The following is a 22,022-nucleotide window of genomic DNA, read 5'->3' on the forward strand; positions in this document are numbered from 1 at the left end:
AGGCTAAAGAAAATCTAAAAAAAAATTCAGAACAATCTTATAATTATTGAATTTCAACCTTGATAGTAAATATGGAGTATGAAGTGTGCACTTCTTCAAAATGGGTTGTGGAGAAAAACTGATCTGGGAATAGCTTTATCTCACTTAGTAAAGAACAAAATTCCTGGCTGGTGTAGCTCAGTGGATTGAGTGCGGGCTGCAAACCAAAGTGTCGCAGGTTCGATTCCTAGTCAGGGCACATGCCTGGGTTGCAGGCCACGGCCCCCAGCAACCCCACATTGATGTTTCTCTCTCTCTCTCTCTTTCTCCCTCCCTTCCCTCTCTAAAAATAAATAAATAAAATCTTAAAAAAAAAAGAACAAAATTAATGTCAAAATGAAAAGCCCAACTGGTGCAGTAGGACAAGAAAAAAGAAATAAAAGGTATACATATTGGAAAGGAAGGAGTAAAACTGTCTTTATTCACAGATACTACTATTTATATAGAAAATCCCAAAGAATATACAAAAATACTCCTGGACCTAACAATCAAGTAGAGCAAGGGTGCCAGATGGCAAGTCAATATGTAAAAGTCACTTGCCTTTCTACATAATAACAATGAAGAGCTAGAATTTGAAATTTAAAAAATGTATAACATCAACAAAGGAAATACTTAGGTATAAACCTAAGAAAATAGACACAGGATTTGTATGTGGAAAGCTGCAAAACTGATGAAAAAAATCAAAGAACTAAATATAGTTCTATAGGGGGCACATGAGAGGCAACCACACATTGATGTTTCTCTCCTACTCTTTCTTCTCTCCTCCCCTCTCTCTAAAAATAAATAAATAAAATCTTTAAAAAAAAGAACTATAAAAGACATAGCAATATTATCAACTATTCCTAAGCATTCTTCCTCCTTTTATTAATACATTATTTAACCATTCAACTGCCACAGGATCATAAATCAAATAATTCTTTCGTTAAAGATGACTCAAACTTTCACCTTTTGGTTCAATGGAATTTACTAAACTCAGTCACTAGATGGTGTTTCCAGCTTCACTGCACTAAGGTTTTAGGTTTATTAACTTTAAACCTAAGATATTACACTGTCGTAAAATATCTATTAGAGAACTTCTGAAATATTTTCTTTGCCTCCAGCTTTTTAATTTGAATAGTTCATTTTAATTTTAAAGATACCTTGTGCCCTGTAATTAAGAAGTATTTACTATAAGATAGTTTCCTTTGGGGCAATGCGAAAGTTCCAGGTTTTCATTACCTCAAATATCAATCACCAAGTAATCAGGGAGTAATAGAAGACATCCATTTCTCTTCTCTCTGGTTAACTTACTCCTCAGTTTCAGCTATTGACTCACGACTATCTGTTTTTATTAGAAGTCCTCCAGCAGTCCTGTCATTTGCAGGAGGAAACTGTCTCACTAATACAAGGGTGCCATCTAGTGATGGAGTGGGCAAACGTACGCTGTAGATGTGTGTGTGTGGGGGGGGGGGGGTGCCCTCTCCCATCTGCTTTCTGCTTTGGCCTTGGGAGGAAAAAATGTACTAAAACTACTGTACTTGAAGCAAATTTCCTAATATTCACACATTTCATCACTGAGTATATTCTCCTTTTGTTTTACTACTCAATTGACATTCATCTCTGAAGTGACATCATAGTTAACAGTTTGATGGCACTTCAGAACATCCAGCTCAAAGGAATGTTAGAGACTATGTAATACGTAAATGTAATGTTAGAGACTAGGTAATAAATTTACCTAGTCCAACCTCCTGTTTTTCACATGTGAAAACCAAGGCCCAGAGGGAAGATGTCTGACTTGTACAACTAGTGTTTCCCATAGGGTTGGTTTGCCTTTGCTTGATTCCTGATGGACTGGACAGTAAGATGCTATTACCTTATAGATATTTTAAGTATCTCAATAACAGGTTTCCATTCAAACCTGCAAGGGCAAGCCGAGGGTAAATTTCCCTGGTGTAGGCTCTCTTCATGGCTTTCCCTTCTGAACTCCAAGAGGGCACAGAAACCCTCAGGGATTATGTTTTTTGTCCAGTAACCATCAATGGAAGAGCTGCTACAGCTAAACTGAGTGTTTGCTAGGTGCCGATGTGCATGAGCTCTGAGTGCATCTCCCACTTTCCCTGCTCTGGCACTTAGGGCTCGTAATGAGCATGCCCTATTTCTCCCTTCCCTGCATCTCTGTACATTCACACAGAGCAGGAAACAACTAACAGAGCTGGGCATTCCAGGCAAAGAAAACTATAGGTACAAAATTATGGAGGTGTAAAAAGGAAAGGTTTACTCTGAGAACAGGGACTGCAGCTTTGTGTATCGGGAACACAAGGTGCAGGTGCTAGAACTATCTCTTTCCTCTTCTCCCTATCTAGATGTGGGGAAAGGAAAATTTGATTGAGAAGCAACACAATGAACAAAGAGCCAAGGCAGAGAAAGACTAAGCCAGGCTGGTGTGAAGGGTTTGCCTAATCTGGGAGATCACAGTTTGAAAATGGTCACATGGTCTTGACAGAGCTCTGGTGTCAGGATGCTGCAAAACTAATACACTGAACAACTGACAAGGGCAGAATTGCAGGGAGGTAAAGGCTGACTTTGGAAACCTACCCAAGTCTCTAACCTCACCACTGCACCCAGGTTGCTCTCCAGGAGATGGGCAGGGAAAGCTTAGGCCCATTTCCCATCTCCAAAGGCTCCTTCTCCCTGCTTTTACAATCCTTGGGCAGAAAGCAATGTCTCAATCTGAGTCAGAAATGTTTTTAATTCACATTAGTAAGGAAGCCAGAAAATCGGGCTTAAAGAAAGGGTCCCCAGAGTCACGCATGCTAAGAACTGGAAGACAGCCAGCAAGGTCCACGTGACGTGATGTCAGCTCCCAGTAACGAAAACAGAGTTAGATCTCAGGATCAGAAACTCATACTTTGGAAACGTGAGTACTTTTATACTGTTTGTATTTTTGAGACTTATTTCTTTTTTGTTCTCCCTCACTATTTGGTCAAGTTCATTTTAAAAATGTTAACTTAGCTAAGTGGAACCAAAGAAAGCAGTTATATTTCTGTGCTCGGGTAGAACCCTGAAGGCTGGGCGAGGCGTGACAGCAGAAATTCCAGGTGAGCGAACCCACAGGCACTCCTTCCCTCCAGGAAGCCTCCTTTCCAGAGGTCTCTTTGCTAAAACACGGAGGGCTCTGTGTCTGGTTTTAATAAGTGATAGAACTTCCATTACAGTGATGCCCTGTAAATGACTGACAATAGCTTGACCCTCCCAGAGTGGGGTGCAGGGAAGGAGATGCTGCAGTTTAGAGAAGATTTAGTTCAATCAAACTGATGGGAGGAGATGGGGTCTTCTGGTGCTTGTCTCCGCAGTAGCCCCCTCCCGCTTCTTCCTGGCACCACTTGTTACCACCTGTGAAAAATCAGCCTGAAGCCACATGCTGTCTGCTAATATTAAGGTGACTGAATTGCTTAAAATGTGCCTGTAACACATAATGAAATAAAAGGTGTCTTCAGTTTGGGAGAGAAGTGCAAGCTGGCACATACAGCAAATATTTGAAGTCACAAATCCAAGATGTCTAAATGAAAGTCCTCTGTCCTCGTCTGAGGATGAAATCAAAGTGCTAATACTCAACTTTAGACATAATACCCTCTGAACTATGACCAAGCATCTGTTCCGCAGTTTTCAATCAAAAGAAAGCTTCTGAAGTTATTTACATTGACAGTATAATTTCCAACATGAAGGTTCACCAAATGCACAATGTCAATCTTACCAAGAGAATCTTCAGCCCCAGTCCTCCTGCCTCTAATTTTCATCCCAACAAAGGGGGAACCACACTCTGAAGTTACCTGAGAACCACCCTCTATGCCACTGGCTCTTGCACAATCTAATAAGCTTGAACACAACATGAAAAAATAGATTACACTTTCAATATAAACTGTGCCACATGAATAAAGCACAATTCTTCTTTATACTCTTGTGAAAGACATGCCTCAAAGTGGGTTTCTAAAAAAAAAAAAAAAATCCCATTTCCAAAATGGAAACTGTTGCATAAATATAAAGCCCTACAAATTTTAGGTTAAGGACTGCAGCGACGGCATTTGAGAAGTCTTGTTCTTACACCATCAAGGGAGAACAGACTTTGACGGAGTCGGGCCATGGGAACCTACTTGCAAGGGCAGAAGTCTCGACTTCCTCACAGAAAAGAGCCTCTCAAATGGAATTTTAGTTTATTGTTTCTGGAGATTATTTTTGCCAAGTTGCATTGTTACTAGAACAAGAAGTAACTGCAACCCATCCTAAAAATAAGCAAAACTGTAATTTAAGAAAAATAAGAATATGTAAGAGTTACACTAATATAATCTAAATATTAAATATCACATTATGGACAGAATAAAACTTTTAACATCCTACAACATTACATTGCTTTAGTTAGCAATAGCTATGATTCTACTGGGCAACCTTCAACATGGCCTTGTTCCCGGTGTTGTGCTGCTTTCACTGTCCCATTTCATTTTCACAACGTGCCCCCACGGCAGGGCTCATCATCCCCCTTTTATTACTGAAGGAGTGAAGGCACACTAAAGCTGAGTGACTGCCTAGCAGTCACACAGCTAGTGAACAACCCAGGTGCAGCTTCAGTTCAGACTTTCCATAAACAGCACGTGAACTGAAGGTATCTCAAGGCTCTATGACAAGTTTCCAAAAGACCAAGTTGTTACAGTGAAAACTTTCAGAAAGCCACAGGAAAACAAACCATCACCCCCAAAATAAACTTAAAGTTGTTTGAGTAAAATATAAAGCATTGCCTTAGGCCAGAGATTTTAACAGGTGTGCCACAAAGACTTTCCAAAACGTGCAACACCCGACTGTTTAGTCAGGGGCACTGACCTCTTTACCCTCAGACTGTTAGATAAAAAATCACAACAGCCAACACAACAACTGCCGTCCAGCATGAACGAATCAAAATTACACCTATTTTTTTTTATCAGATGGACGAAAATACATTTTTTGGTGTGCCACAGAATTTTAGTAATTCATTTATGGGTGCCATGAGATGAAAAAGGGTGAAAACCATTGCCTGTGGCTAATGCTAGAAACAGTCTATTTATTATTACTCCCATTAATTTTGTTAAGGAATTGAAAACATTTTGAAGTAAGTTTTGGAAAATTTCACATGTGTTTGGTAAGATCATGATCAAATGTTCACTGAGTCCCCAGGAGGTGTCATGTACCCTTGGGTACTAGGATATGGAAACCCAAAGGAAACAGCTCTCATTCTCAAGAAACTCAGTGGTGTTGGTAAATACAAGCACAGTGTTAAACCATAACACACTGTGGAAAATATAATAAAGAGTGAGCTGCTGGGTGGTACAGAAGAAGTAGAGAATGGTGTCTAATCTAGCCAGCGGGTGGTAGGGGAGTTTACTGGAGAAGAGGAGCAAACAGCTGCCAGCTGCAGGGGGCAGGCCGCTCAGTGCAGGCAGAGTGCAAAACCCGGGCACCGACCAGAGGCAGGCAGTAGTGCAGCAGCATGGCTCTTGGGAGGCCCACGGAAGGTCCTAACCTTGCTGAAGCATGGAGTAGGAAGCAGGAAATGGTCACAGGTAATGCTGGGAAGGTAGGCAGGGCCCAAATCATGAAGTTCAAATCAGTGAAGAGTTTGAAGAAGGGAAGTGGCATGCTCAGAATTATTCTCTAACTAAGTCCCTCAAGGGTGAAGCATGGACTTGGAGACACAGAGTCATGGGTTTTAACTCCTGGCTATACAGTTGATTAGCTGGGTGAACTTTAGCAAGATACAAAATCTTCCAAGCCTCAATCCTCCCAAACCTTACACTCTTGTTAATCGTAAGATGGGAAGTAAATGAGATGATGAGTGTAAAGCACTGGACCACAGTAAATGTTCAACAAATGGTAGTTCTTATTATCATTAATATTATAAGCCTAGAAGTTCAGAGATCCATGTGGGAGTCCAGATGAGACATACTGAGACCTTGAATAGGGGTAAGAAAACAGGACAATGTGAGATTTCAGGAGAATTGACAAACATTGACAACCAGCAGATTATAAAAGCGTGGGTAATTGAGAATGAGGCACCACTGATGAGCTCTAGGTCTAGGAAGGGTGACTGAATGGCTGGTGACTGGTGGTGCCCCTGACAATGTGGGAGGCAGAACGAGTTTGGGAGGCTGAGTCATGTTGAGAAGGTGTACATTCCGGAATGGGTACCCAGAAGGTCAACACGTGAGTCTGGAGTCTGGGGTGCAGGTGTGGCTTGGAGTGAGAGAAGCAGTTATCACGGGCATCTCATACTATGAGAAAGGAAGTAACCACCTACAAAGGGTGTGTTCGGTCAGAACAACAATGAGTTAGATCATACCCTGGGACACCCACAATTCAGGGGCAAGGACAGAACGACAAGCCCCAAAGAAAGAAAAGAACCAGAGAGGACAAGAAAAGCTGGGAGGGCTCTTTCTGGTGAAAGCTAAAGGAGCAGGGTCTCAGAGGGAGTCATCGGCGGCGCCAACTATAGTTCACAAGTCCAGTCAGTTCCATGTGTCCAGCAGAAACTGCTGCTGAGTTTAGACTGGGGGGCAGTCTTGTTACAGGGTGCAGCCAAGAGGGGGGACCCCAAATGGGCATTTGAAGTGGGGTCCAGAACTTAAGGTGTCCAGGAGATTTTAAGATGTCTCCATCCCCCCACCCAGGGTGTGGGTTGGGGGAAGGGACAAATGGAGCAAGGGCCATTGAGCTCTGTTTTGCATAGCAACAGCCTTGCAGCTACCCTCTGGCGTGGTCATTTAACATATCTATAGCCTTTGGCTGGTCGCTTAGATATGTTAAATAGCTGTGATCACCTCTGAGCCAGGGGAATGGAAGTAACTTCCCCACCAAGACGTGACTGGAGGCAGATCCCCCAAGCTACAGCGCCTGCGTGGGAGCTTGGAGAAGATTGGCTCCAGGACATGGGGCCACGCCTGCCCAGACTCAAGATGGCAGCCCAGTAAAGCTGGAAGGATACGAGTTCTGGCATGTGAAGCTGAGTGTGGGAGGAGTTGGAAATGAGGCTGCAGAGGAAGATTGGCCGTGGGGATTTAAAACCCAGACTTGGCGGCCATTAAGGGAGAGAACCATGCGTCTTTAGCAGAGTGGAGACTCGCGCATCCCAGAGAGAGAGAACCACGCGGCTTTGGCAGAGTGGGGACTCTCCCCTTCCCGCAGCCCTTAGAGGAGAGAACCATGCGGCTTTAGCAGAATAGGGAGGACCTCAGCCATTGAGGGAGAACCATGCTGCTTTAGGAGAGAGAACCACGCGGCTTTGGCAGAGTGAGGACTCTCCCTTCCCGCAGCCCTGAGGGAGAACCATGTGGCTGTGGAGGTGCAGAGAGGATCACGGCCATTGAGAGGAGGAAGAACCGTGGCTGCTTTAGGAGAGAGAACCACGCGGCCTGGACAGAGTGGGGACTCTCCCCTTCCCGCAGCCCTGAGAGGGAGAACCACGAGGCCTGGACAGAGTGGGGACCCCCACAGCTTTAGAAGGGGAACCACCACCTGGTTTTAGCAGAGATCCCGGCGACTCAGCCAAGAGTGCCAGGAACCCAGGGAGGTCTCCCAGTCGAGATGGAGGACTAACTAAGAACCAGAGGACTGCCTGAGCCATGGACTTCTATTTCCTTTCCTAAGATACGGTACTCTGGACTGGGCAAAGGGGGAAGGAAGGAAGGATTGTGTGTGTTTGTGGGTGTTTTGGGGGACTTTAGGATTTTTGATAAAGACATTAGGTCATTACTTGAAGTTTGTATAGCATTAAATAAACATTTCCTTTCCTTTTCACAAATCTCTGGCATTGAGAGACGTCTTTCCTAGGGCGGCAGACAAAACGGACCCGGGGCCTTCTTTCAATAATAGTATGTTGTCTCAGGCCCCCCTTGTTCTGTTCTGTAACAGTCTTAGTGGGACAATGAGGACAGAAGCCTGACTACTGGGTTAAGGTATAAATGGGACTGAGGATGTTGACAGAGCCTACCATAAACTTTTACAAAGTTTAAGCTTTGTAAGAGTTTAAGAGGAATTATATAACTGAAAGGGAGGAATGTACGGTCAAAGGTTAGGTTAAAAATAATTTTTAGGATGGAGGACTCTGAGCGTCATGTGAGCGGAGAAGGAAAAGGCAGATGACAAAGGGTGATGATGTGGGAGACAGCATCACTGACAGACAAGGTCTCTGAGGAAATAAGAAGAAATTTTAAAGCATCAACTGTGCCAGGGGTACCCGTCAACACATCAGAGCAGAGTGTGACACGGATGCCAGTCTGTGGAATGCCTTCTGCAAGAGCCCCTCAGTGTTGGGAACCGCCCTGACTGGTATCAGAAGCGGAAACCCCCGCCTAGCTAAGGCTAAGGGAATGCCCTTGGAACTATAAGCCAGCAAGGAGACAAAAGCTTATCTCCCTGGCAGGAATGCTGCTTCTGCTGCTTTATTCATGACTGAACCCCAAAAAGCTTGGTCGGTTAGCCAAAGACGGGTAAGATTCCCCAAGGGGGAAATGACCTAAGACAGGCACGATCACTTTGGGAGGCCCCCCCAAAAGGAGTTGGGAGGCTGCAGCAAAAGGGGGTGATGGACCCTCGCTCCTCGGCTTTGACAGAGCCTGAGTTCTCATCTTCTGGGAGAAAATCTCCTTATCTCTTGGTTGCCTTAGTTCCCTTGCTCCACCTAAGCCTGAAACAATGACAGGGTGGTGCAGCTCTGTGCTGAAAAGGGCGGATTCCCCGGGTGATCAGGCCTAAGAAAGAATATGTAAATTACTGTGAAAACTTCTTTGTTTAGAATGCTCTCAGTTGAATGAGAAGGGAATTACTGTGAAACCTTCTTTGTTTAGAATGCTCTTAGTTAAATGAGAAGGGTCTTAGGAGGAAGTTAGTTTGTTCCTCAAAGTCTTACAGCTCTTTGACCCCAACTCAATAGACCGGCAGAGTTCCTTGTTTTCTATAGTTCCTTACTTCCCCCTAATGAGTACTGTACTTTACCTGAATTATTATGCAAAATGAGCCCAATAAAAGCAGGTATGGATGGTAAATTGGGGTGCTTCCCACTAGGGGGGGTGGCCATTTCGTCCCTACTTCCCCACAGAAACTGGTCTGTCTCTGTGCATGTGTGTTTTTTCTTGAGTGCTTTCGTCGAGCCACCCACAGCGTTCCGTGATCACTGCTGGCCGGTGACCCATGCATCACCTCAGAGTGGGGACTGTGTTTCCTGAGCCCAGGCCTGGGCCTGCTCACCCCTCTACTTCCACTGCACAATACGGTGCCTGGCACCCACCTGCCAGGCATTCCATAATGTTTTTGATATGAATGAATGAATATTCTTGTCAGAAACTTTATTTCAAGGGGTAGAAAGTTTTAGAGATATGAAAATACTAAGACAAAGAGAATGGATTATCATACAATGAAATATTAACTAAAACAATAGTACACATGGGCTCAGAAAACATAGGCATCTAAGAGCTTTCTAGGTAGTTGAAAGTTCAGAGAGTTGGGGAGAATGGGGGCACAGGGCTCAGTATGTGGAGAAGGGCAGCAGTGATTCTAGAACTCTCTCTCTGGACAAATATATCTCCTAGTCTGCAAGCTTATACTTAAAATTCATTTAACGATTTAAGGGATGATTTTTTTCACCTCAAAATTGTAGATAAAGGGTTAAAAAGGAAATGTCTGTGAGATTCACATCAGCAAAAATCCATTCACCATAAAATCATATCAAGCAGGTTCTAGCTCCGAATGGTCGGGGTCCAAGCGAGGTTCCACCATTTGCTGGCGGTGTGAGCCGGGCTGGGTTCCTTCACCTTCTCTAAGGAAGCAGACCATGTGATAGATGAGTCCCCAAGTCCCATTCAAATCAATTGCTCAAAGGTCTAAAGCAGTGATTCTTAACCTCTGCGTTAAAAGCAGTGATTCTCACACACGCCTCTGAGAATCTAATGAAAGCTATGAATTCTACTCACCTAGCCCCAAAATAAACACAAAAAATGCATACAAAATTCTGCAAACCATATGAGAAATCCCTGTCTGCAGATTTTCTTTCCAGTCAAAAATAAACAAGGTGCAACTCTTCATAACAAAGATGCTTTGTGTTCCTTAAAATGAATGGGGTCAGGTACCATAGTGACCCCTACAAGACCCATGGCAAACACTTTGCTATTTGCGCACCTGAACTGTAAGTTTCCTCTTCTCTGAATTCCCCAGTGGCAAGTGTGGTGCCCTGAATATATTAAGAATCCACTTAATTTGTGAACCAGGGCCATAATGGTTCGAATACATAGTTCTTGAGTTTTCAGACCTTCACGGCTTCTGAACTGAATACCAACCTCAAATCTTCCTTTTGGCAATCAAGTCTGGATGCATGGCAACCACTATGAGCTTATTATACAGGGTCTGTCAATTTCCAAAATTGATTTCCATTTAATTAAAGGGGTTTAGCTACCCCAGACTAGAAGCTATGCCTCAGTGCCAGAGCAGCATTTGATGGCCTTTTCTTCCCAAAAGAAAACACACTGTATCTGCTTTTAGCAGAAACCCCTTACATCTGTAAAACCATTTATATTTACAAGTTTCTGATCCCTCTCAGATATATTAAATATTCATCTGGGAGGTAGGTAATATATGCAGCACTCCCATTTTAAAGGTAAGAAAAGAGAATATAACATTTAAGTGACAACAGAAAAGGCTTTCTACAGCACCAGGACCCCAAGTCTCATTTTCACAAATAAGCTAGTGTTTCTCTGTTACCCTGTAATGAAAAGGTAGGATAGGCTTCTTTAAATTGACAGAGCAAAAACAGCTGTGGCACTTAATAAAATCTTCAGTGATAACATCTAAATTGTATTTGTGATTTTAGAAACCAAAACCCATTCCAATTTAAGCAATTTTATACAAAATAATTAGTTTGGTTTTTAAAATAACCAATAATAATCAAATCAGCCTATTATTTATGACTTAAAAAAGAAGCAGAATCCACAGTACACAGTAAGAGGGATAATTCTATACTTACCTACTGCACAATGTAAAATCTAGAGGAAAAAAAGGGGAAAAAAGAAAATTAGAAAAGATCAACAATATCAATGCTTTATTTGATATAAGCTAGCCTTTCAGGAAGAATAGAGCAGTATCTGTCAGGAGCACAGAATATGAAAAATAAACATTCCATTCCTAAACTTGGCTATGGGCTATTTAACAAAGTGTAAATTCTTGTTTGGTTTTTGTCTCTTTATTTTTAGTTGGTTTACCTATAGAAGATTTCCTAAGGAGTAATCTCACCTAGTAGTCTATTAGATGTCAAGGACTTTTTTTTTTTAAAGATTTTATTTATTTATCTTTAGGGAGGGAAGGGAGGAAGAAAGAGAGAGAAACATCAATGTGCAGTTGCTGGGGGTCATGGCCCGCAACCCAGGCATGTGCCCTGATGGACCTCTTTTATAACATATAAGCTTATAATAGCAGTATTATAAGTATGCACCTTCCACATCTCAGATTCTACAGAGCAGACAGCAGAACATGGGGTCAGATAAGACACTGGCCCCTTTTGCCTGACAGGCCCTTCAACACAGACATTCACTCTACAAAGCTCCCCACTTTGCTCCTATCTTGTCTCTTTTCAGGACATCCTTACAGGGATGTTCCTGATCTAATCTCTAACCATCTTTTTGGGCTCCAGGCCCACACTGCAAACAGCCTGGGAAATCTCCATCCAGCTGTACCAGCAGTAGTTCAAATACAGCATGCCTCAGTGGTCAGCAACCAACCTCTCAGCCTCTCAGGTTCAACTATTCTTTCCTTCCCCTCACCCCTAAGTTCTACTGGTTTCCAAGTCCTGCCTACTTCTAGCATCTGTCTTGTCTGTTTTTTTAAATTCCAGTGCCTTGGATGAGACTGCTATCTCTTCATCTCAATGGCTATCCAATGAGCCAATTATGTTCTTCCAAAATCCCCTTCCAATAATCGTATATATGGCATTGCTTTAACCCTGGTGAAGGTGGTAAAGACACAATTTGAAGCCATCTACAAGACTGACTGAATGACCAAAGCTTTTCTAAATGGTGACACCTACCAGCTACTGTAGTGCATCTTAGAATTACACTTCTCTAGCAGATATCATGTTGTTTGGTCCTAACAATTACCTTGGTAAATAGGCAGGACAGTATCTCTACAAGCAGATGAGAAAATCAAGGCTCAGAGAGGCTGCACAACTTGCCCAAAATAGTAGGTGATGTCTAGAGTCAAGAACCTGGGTTTTATTTTACTCTACTGACTTTCTATCATAGAATTTCATTGTATATTAGTTTTATATAACAGAAGCCATAATTTGACAAGACTTGGCTAATCTAACACATGCTTGATAAGACTGCTCAAAAGCTATTACACAGTAGTTCCCCCTTATCCATGGTTTCAATTACCCATGGTCAGCTACAATATAAATATATTTTTTAGAAATTCCGGAAGTACCACATTTTGCCATGTATAATGTGCTCCCATGTATAATGTGCACCCATGGTTTTCTGCTCATTATACATGGAATCATTATGCCCATTATTATACCCACAGTATATAATCATTATACCCTTGTATAATGTGCATCCTTATTTTTCCCTCAAAAATCTGGGCCAAAATGTGTGTATTATACACAGCAAAATATGGAAATTCATAAGTTTTAAATTGTGCACTGTTCAGAGTAGTGTGATGAAATCTTTCACTGTCCCACATGTTCTGCCGAGGACGTGAATCATCTCTTTGTCAGGCATCTCCACACTGTGTGCTAGTGTGCCACCCGCCCATTAGTCACTTGATAGCTTTCTGGGCTATATGACTTACTACTGTGATATTGAAGTGCTTGTATTCAAGTAATCCTTATTTTACAATACTTTACTTACTAATGGCCCCAAAGCCCAAGAGTAGTGGTGTTAGTAATTCAAACATGCCAGAGAGAAGCCATAAAGTGCTTCCTTTACAAGGAAAGGTACATATGTATAAGAAAAAACAATATTCGAGGTCTGTCCAGAAGGTATCCAGCCATGTAATATGAAAAATAGGGACATTTACTAAAGAAGATACAAGATACAAGAAACACTGTACATAGAACAATGATGCCTCAGTCCCCTTCAAAGTAGGCACCTTGGGACCGCACACAGTTCTCCCAGTCACCATCAGCTGCCCTGTCATCCATCTCATTGATGTTCTAAAAATCTCTTCCCTTTCAAAGGTGATTTTAGTTTTGGGAAAAGCGAGAAGTCACAGGGCACCAAATCTGGGATGTAGCGGGGCTGAGTCACCTGGGTGATTTGATGTTTCACCAAAACTCTGCATAAGACGTGATGCGTGAGTGGGCATGTTGTGATGAAGCTGCCAGTCACCAGTTGCCCATAGCCACAGCATTCTGAATCATCTGAATTGTTTCCCAGGAGGAATGTTCAAACTTAACACAAAATTTGATGCAGGTTTGTTGCTCCACTCACTCAGTCACTTTGAATGAGATGTCCACACAATATACATGCTCACTCAATGGTGTTCACGGCTCCCCCTGACTATAACAGTGAAGTTGTCATTGTTCACACATGTGCATTCCAGTCTACTCTCCTTGGCTGCCAGGTTACATCAATGTCGTACAAACTGTTCTCATTATATTAACAATGGCTGGACTTTTTCTGGACAGACCTCATATATAAGGTTCAGTACTATCTGTAGTTTCAGGCATCTACTGGGAATCTACTGGGGATCATCCCCTTTGAATAAGCAGGGAACTACTATATTTCACTAGGTTTTTGTGGGGGAGGGGGGGCAGGATTTAGATTAAAAAAATCAGGCTGCACATATTTGTTGATAACTGATAAAAGAATTACTATACTACAAATCCTACAATTTTTTCTGAAATAAAACATTGCTAAGAATCTCAAATGTATGAATATTACAAGACAAGCTGAACCTCCTGCTGTAAAGTTGAAGAAAACTAAAAGATATATGTAGATTAAAATGCGTAATGGCAGACATGAATGAAAAACATGCTTTAAGGCAAGACAGATGACAGTGCCTAGACAGAAAACCCGTTCTATCCATGTATGTGGCAAAATATCCAAGCTGCTGATTAACAATAGGAAACAACAGGACTTTGCAGAAAGAATATGTATAGTGCTTAAGGGCAGTTGTATTTTCTTTACATGATGGAAACAGTGGGTCTATTAGACTCAATCTCCCCTTGTGAATTACATATATATTTTAATATCTACCTACACAAAAATTTTTAGAAAAATATAATGTCCTAACTGAATGTAAAGAAGAAATAAAAAAGAAAGTTATTTTAATTTATTTAAAAAATATTTATTTCAGCCCTGGCCAGATAGATTGTTTGATTAAAGTGTTGACCCAATATGCCAAGGTCGTGGGTTCGATTCCCGTCAAAGCACATACAAGAATCAACCAATAACGCATAAATGTGTGAAACAACAAATCAATGTTTTTCTCTCTCTTTCTCTTCTCTAATATCAATAAAAATTGATGTATTTCAGTACATAAATATTTGGGGACAACATATGACATATGAAGCAGTCAGATGTATGTATCAACTTTTGGTGAATACATTTGAATTTAAAAATAAGAATATCAAAAACCACTTTGCAAAAGTAGAGGAAAAGAGGACTTCCAGCAAAATGGAGGAATAGGTGGACGCACCATGCCTCCTCGCACAACCAAGATTAGAACAACAATAATTTACAGATAGAATATCACTCAGAACTGACAGAGGATTTATCTGAATGGAAGTCGGACAGCCAAGAAGTTGAAGTAGACCCATACATCCAGACCAGTAGGAGACGATGAGCCGGGCGGTCGCGGGGCTGGTGCGGGTCGGCGGCACGCGGAGGTCGGGGAAAATTTGACGCGAAATCGGCGCGACAGCCATCCGGGGCGCAAGAACGCAGCGGTGATCCCTGAGTACGCAAGCTGCGGCTGCCGGACCCTGTGGGGCAGCGATTGTGGACCAGGGCAGAGCTCGCAGCCCAGGACCCCAAGGAAGGGCCTGAGCCCAGGAGAACGAACTACCGCCATTGTTCCCTCCCGTCCCTGCTCCCGCCCCCGCCCCCATATATAATGTCACAATCTAGTGACCGGGGTGCCCAGCCCCGGTGAACACCTAAGGCTCCGCCCCCCACCATAACAAGAGCAACCAGACTGAAAAAAAAAAGAAAAGGAGAGACAGGGAAAGACATAAGACATGTTTCCAACACAACAGATCAGTCCCCTAGGACTCATCCTTTTGAGCGACCAAGAAATAGCCAATCTATCAGATGCACAGTTCAAAACACTGGTGATCAGAAAGCTCACGGAATTGGTTGATTTTGGGCACAATTTAGATGAAAGGATGCAGGTTACCATAAAAGAGATGCAGGAAGATACGCGGAGGAGAGCCAATAGTGAAAGGAAGGAATCTGAGTCTCAAAACAGTACAGTGGACCAGAAGGAAGATAGAATCAACCAAGCAGGAAAGCATGATGAAATAAGAATTCAAAAAATCGAGGAAAAGCTTAAGAGCATCCAGGACACCTTTAAACGTTCCAACATTCGAATTATAGGGGTACCAGAATGGGAAGGAGAAAAGCAACAGATGGAGCACGTATTTGAACAAATAATAAAGGAGAACTTCCCCAATCTGGCAAAGGGAACAGTCTTCCAAGAAATCCAAGAAGCTCAGAGAGCCCCAAAGAAGTTGGACCCAAGAAGAAACACACCAAGGCACATCATAATTACATTAGCCAAGGTAAAAACGAAGGAGAGAATCCTAGAAGCAGCAAGAGATAAGAGGACAGTCACCTACAAAGGAGTTCCCATCAGACTGTCAGCTGATTCTCCAAAGAGACCTTACAGGCAAGAAGGGGCTGGAAAGAAATATTCCAAGTCATGAAAGACAAGGACCTACATCCCAGATTGCTCTATCCAGCGAAGCTCTCATTTAGAATCGAAGGGAAGATAAAGTGCTTTTCAGATAAGGTCAAGTTAAAGGAGTTCATCATCACCAAGCCCTTATTTTATGAAATGCTAAAGGGACTTATCTAAGAAAAGATAAAGAAAAGACATGTATAGTAAAAGGACAGCAAACTCACAATTATTAACAACCACACCTAAAGCAAAACCAAAAAAAACTAAGCAAACAACTAGAACAGGAACAGAACCACAGAAATGGAGGGCACGTGGAGGGCTAGCAGCAGGGGGGTGGGAGGAGGAGAGAGGGGGAAAAGGTATAGAGAATAAGTAGCATAGAATGTAGGTTGGAAATAGATAGGGGGAGGGCAAGAATAGTACGGGAAATGTAGAAGCTAAAGAACTCATAAGAATGACACGTGGACATGAACTAAAGGGGGGGGGAACGTGGGTGGGAGAAGGGGTACAGGGTGGAGGGGAGAGAAGGAGGGAAATGGGACAACTGTAATAGCATAATCAATAAAATACATTTTAAAAAAAAGTAGAGGAAAAGAGCAACACTACTATAAAAATAGCATTAAGATAATAAAAATAGGGAAGTCATCATAAGTGAAGTGGAATAATATGCCAAGGTAAATAACAAAGTAGAGAAAATGAGGAAGTAAATTATTATTGCAAGTAAGCTAGGTCTCATTTATTTGTAGGTGTGGTGTCAAATATATCCCCTAAAAATAATCCCCTAGGTTATGTCATGGAATGGGGTAAAGAGCAACTATCCCAGAAAACTTATCCTTCTGCCGTGAAACCCTCTGAGACATACATACAATTGGTGTCTAGTTTGTAAAAAGATCTTGGAGACCATTTTCTTTGATTGGTATGATAAGCGACAGTAGATTGAAAAAATAAAACCAGTAACACAAGAAGCAATAAAGCAGTGTGTAACAGACTGGTGATGACTTTAGGATAAAACAAAAACTACAGTGATCTCCCCAAAAGACGTTAATATGAAATATCATTAAAATAGTCTATATTAAAAAAATCCAGTAAGACCCCTGCGTTTCATGTATCTACACTAATTTAACAACTAAAGTTGTTAACAGGAATCTCAAATCTCCTATTACAAATTTTCCATGTTTCATTGCTTTTGCAATAACAAAACTATTGCACTGAAATGCTTTTCGACTAAATATGCACACTGGAAATGCTATAACACCTACACAACAGAATTTAACCAATGACTCAATTATTTTGAGGTGGTATCTTTATGTCACTTAAGTTTCTTCTTCATAACAATGTAGTAAGCAGAATTCTAAAGATAATTCCCTAAGAGTCCTATTCATTGGTTATGCAATTAAAAACTAATCTAGGTATAGGAATTTTGCAAAAGTAATAATGGTATGGGGATTATATGAGTAGGACTGACCCTACAATGTGACCCCTTCGAAAGAGTCTTCTCGCCCTGGCTGGTGTGGCTCAGTGAGTGCTGGCCTGTGGACCAAAAGGTCCCTGGTTTGATTCCCAGTCAGGGCACATGTCTGGGTTGTGGGCCAGGTCCCCAGTAGGGGGCATGTGAGAGGCAACCGATCAATGTTTCTCTCCCTTCCCTTCTCTCCAAAAATATTCAAAGAACAAGGATTCTATTGTATGAGCCATTGTTGGCTTCAAAGAAGAAGGGGACCATATGAAGGGAGCCATATGCACACTGAAGAGCAGCCTTTAGGGGTTAGGAGTGACCTCTAGCTGACAATCAGGAAGGAAATGGGGACTTCAGACTGACAACCACAAGGAACAGGAGTCTGCAAAGTCAACTGAGCTGAGAAGCAGATTCTTCCTAAAAACCCTAGTTAGCCTGGCTGACACCTTGATTTCGGTCTTGTAAGACCCAGAGCAGAGAACCCAGCAGAGCCCAACTTCTGACTTAGAGAACCATGAGCTAAAAATAAGTGAGTGTTGTTTTAAGCTGTCAAGTTTGTGATATTTTGTTATGCAGCAATAGAGAACTAAGACAACCAGCTTCTAACTTAATAAGCTTTTTGTTTTTAATTTCTCATAAAGATGATTTAGTATTAACATGTACTTCAAAACTATCAATATGTATTTATAGAGGGGTTATCCTGTGTCGGGGTGGGGGGACACAGAAAGTCAATGGGGGATGCAGAACGGATCATCACCGAGTTAGACATGGACATCATAGGACACCGAGTCAGCAGCATCCCTATCGACTGTGGTGATCAAAATATCTTCCCAATTTTCCAAAGTGCACTGTGGGGGATGGGACTGCTGTTGTTGAGATGTACTGAGACTCACTGAACTAAAATAAGCACATGGGACTGGAAAAAATTTAGAAAACTTCATATTCAAAATCTCTCTGGAAATGCTGTGGTAAACAGCTCTCTCCTCTTGATCCCTTACATTACCACCTACTGGCAATAAGCTGACTTTAGTTTTAAAATCTAACCTCAATGCTGAATGCCCTTTTCCATAGGTTACTCAGAAACTTTGTTTTTAAGTTTCTCAGAGTTACACTAAGGAAACTATTTTTGTAAGCTACCAACAAATTGTTCAGTGTCATTTTTTTAAGACTCCATTTTTTAAAAAGTAGTCTTAGGTTCACAGCACAACGGAGAAGAAGGTACAGAGATTTCTTGTACACACCTTGCCCTCACATGTGCACAGCCGGCCCCATTATCAACACCCCTCACCAGAGTGGTACTTTTATTGACACTGAGGAACCTACAGTGACACATCATTATCACCCCAAGTCCCTGGTTCATGCAAGGGTTCATGTTTGGTGTTGTACATTCTGTGGGTTTGGACAAATGTATAACAGCACGTGCCCACCAACACATCGTACAAAGCAGTTTTGATGTCCTAAAAATCCTCCTGTGCTCCACCTATCATCCTTCAATTTCAATTTTAATCTAAGGTAAAACAACAAAGCCAAAAAAAGTTTAGCAAGTAGGAACCAAAGCAGTTTTAGACTTCAGGTGGTTTGGCTATAGTAAGTTCCAGTCTCTTTTAACTCAAAATTCCAAATTCTTGGGGAAAAAATCCAACCTGGATCAGCAAGCTACAGCCTGAGAGGCAGAGTAAGGGAGTAGAGGTTCAGCTGCTGCGGGTCCAGCTGTGAGAACCAGGAAAACTCCCAGAGAAGATAAAATCTCCTAAGCTGGGTAGCTCCACAGGGCATGCCTCCTATACTCATGTTCCTATGGGGAGGTCCAGGACAAATCTGAGTTGTGTTTACCAGTATTTGGTTAACTTTGAAAATTATCATACCATATATATACATGATTCCATTTTTGCTTAAAACTTAACTATATATTAACATGCAGTCTTGAAGAATAGACACCAGAATGTTACTAGTGGTTATCTCCAGGTGTGAACTTAAGATCGATGTGCATTTTCTTCTTTATGCTTATCTAGGTTTTTTCTACAATGAATATAATAGAACTTATGATTAGGAGGAAACACCTCTCCCCTGTCCTCTGGCTTCTTTGAGAAGGTTTTTTGCCCTGAATATTTCTGGTCCACCTTTTAATCATTTTACCTAGGGAAAAGAAGGATGACTCAACTGAGCAGGACATTTGAGAAGAATGAAAGTAGCATGCTCAACTCAGCCCCAGCCTAGGGTTTCCACAAAGAACCCCAAGTTCTCTGGTTTCCTCCAGGCCACCTGGGCCCCTGCTGCCTGAGACAGTGTGTGTGGTGAATTCTGGAGCTCATTTAGCAAACCTGTTTAGCTAGCACAGTTAACACATGGCCTCCAGCTAGGCCTTTATCACGAATAAAGGTGATTTTGGGGGTTCTTGTGCAATTCCTTTAAATTCTCTCTCGGTGTTCAGAATATAGGCAGGAAAAAGAGGGCTGTTGATTGGCCTCCCTCAAAGACTCCAGTCCAAACTTGTTTCCAAAGTCCTTTTACATCCAGTTTTTAAAAGGAGGAAATAGGTGAATTTTCCTTAATTACCATGACTTTCTGTCACTTAATTTTACCTTTCTTGCTATATTCAGCTCTATAACTTATTAATTCATTATCTGCTTAATTTTACATGTTGATAGTAGAAGCCTTACAGAACTTAAAAGTGGGAAAAAAACTTAAAGGTCCTCTAACTTAGCATACTCATTGCAGACAATGAAGGTTCACAGTGGTTAAGATCAAGTGGCAAAACCAAGTCTTAATACCCAAATTTCTTATCGCCAGTGTTCCTTTACATGTACTACAACACCTCTTAAGTGCAATTCTATTTGTACTTCTACAGTATTTCGGTCAGCTTTCCTGTGATAATCATTAACCCACCAATTAATCCCACCAACATGTGTCTCCATGGTCCTTCAGCAGGACAAACTACAAACTTAAGAGTGTCTCTTTGGCTTCTGCTCTGAAATTGACTTCATCTGAAGCTGTGACTGGGCTGTCCTGCTCTTCCTGTATGCATGCTCACGGGAGACGGGTCTGTCCTTTAGGAAGCTTAAGTCAGTCCCAAAGACTGTTGGACTTTATTTAAACTGGTAACCACCACTACACCTTTTTCTTTTTTGAGAAAATGAAAAAGTCTATTTGCACATACATTAGAAACAATGTATTTGTGCTATACTCGTTTGATAGTTTTATTATTTCTCTTGTCTATTTCTTTTTCTAATTTAACAGGATTTTGACAGCAGATGTAAAATTCTATACTACACTTTAAATCAAGATAACCTATCTAAGCTGCCTATTTTCTTCCTTTTTCAAAGGACTTTGAAATTTTATTTTCCTCATTCATTTTTTCTTTTCTATTATATTTGATTACATATTTATTATATATTATATCCATTATACATTTTTTATTTTAAGACTCATGAAGTGATAAACACACACTGACGTATAAAGAGTAAAAAGCAGAAATCCCCTTTTATTCCTCCCAAATACCACACCCCTCCGGAGAAGTAGCACTAGTAAATGTTTGATTTGCTGTCTCTGTAATTTGCTTTTTTTAAATTGATTTTTCTAGTTTGAAAACATTAGCATAATTTTGTTGGGGACCACTCTGTGTGGTTTCAGAGATTGTAGCCTGGTGAGAGCAAGCCCTGAAAGGAGCTAGTAAGTCTCCCTGGAAAACCAGGTAAATGCAGGTGGCAGACATGACCCGACTCTAACACCGAGGGTTCCCATGGGAATCAGGCCTGCAATGTACATTTTATCCTTTGGATAGTGGACGGGCATGCCTAGACAGACGGGGTTCTGCACTGTTACCCCAGGTAAGGGACAGCAGCACCGAGAGCTATTTGGTTATGACACTGGTGTGTCTAAGAAAAGGGGAAGTGGGATTTCTTCCAAGGTTGCCTTCTTTGCAGCTGTTTTGCATTCAGTTTTGTCCTCTCTCCTCCCTCTACTTCCTAGCATTCAGGGAAATCACCCTCAGCTAAGGAGTAACCAACAGTCAGGGCTTGAATGAGTGCTCCAGTCCCAGCTGGACTCTGAAGAAAAGAGGCACTTCCTCCCTCCGACCTGGGAAAAGTTCCCTCATTCCATAATATATCATTATATGGATGATATCCTGATTGCTGCCCCATCTTCTGAGATGCCAGCTAAGACTTATGCTTTTTTTTTTAAAAAAAGGCCACATCTAATGCAGGCTTAATTATAGTCCCTGAAAAGGCTCAACAGTCTGAGCCTTGGAAATTCCTGGGGCAGTTCTTTTTCACCAGACAGTTCAGCCTCAAACACTCCAAATTAATCTACCAGAATCCCCAACCCTTAATAACCTCCCACAACTACTGGGTATTAACTGGATTCGACCTAGCCTACGAATTACCACCCATCAGCTTATTCATTTATTAAATACCTTAAAGGAGACTCCAATCTAAGTTCCCCTAGAACTTTATCCCCCAAGGCTCTCCAAGATTTAGACCTTGTCAGTCAACATATTAATAAAGACAGCTCACAAGAGTTGACTGCTGGGTTCCTATCAGGCTGTTCTACTTTCCAACTTTAGGTATCCCTATGGGATTAACTGGTCAACTCTTGCTTGTTGGGCATGATGGAATGGCTGTTTCTCTTTCACCAACCTCAG

At 41.8% G+C, this 22,022-nt stretch overlaps 1 protein-coding gene across 1 annotated transcript in view; it reads right to left on the bottom strand.

The window, feature by feature from the left end:
* The window catches only part of HACD2 (3-hydroxyacyl-CoA dehydratase 2), a 106,194-nt gene that overhangs the window by 75,197 nt on the left and 8,975 nt on the right, over positions 1-22,022 (bottom strand). Inside the window, exon 3 of the mRNA XM_045851566.1 lies at positions 11,054-11,072. Within this exon, the coding sequence (XP_045707522.1) occupies positions 11,054-11,072 (19 nt within the window). The remainder of the gene's footprint in view (positions 1-11,053; positions 11,073-22,022) is intronic.

Source organism: Phyllostomus hastatus, unplaced genomic scaffold (genome assembly GCF_019186645.2).
Source record: "Phyllostomus hastatus isolate PE091 unplaced genomic scaffold, TTU_PhHast_1.1 phas_contig_86, whole genome shotgun sequence".
NCBI lineage: Eukaryota > Metazoa > Chordata > Mammalia > Chiroptera > Phyllostomidae > Phyllostomus > Phyllostomus hastatus.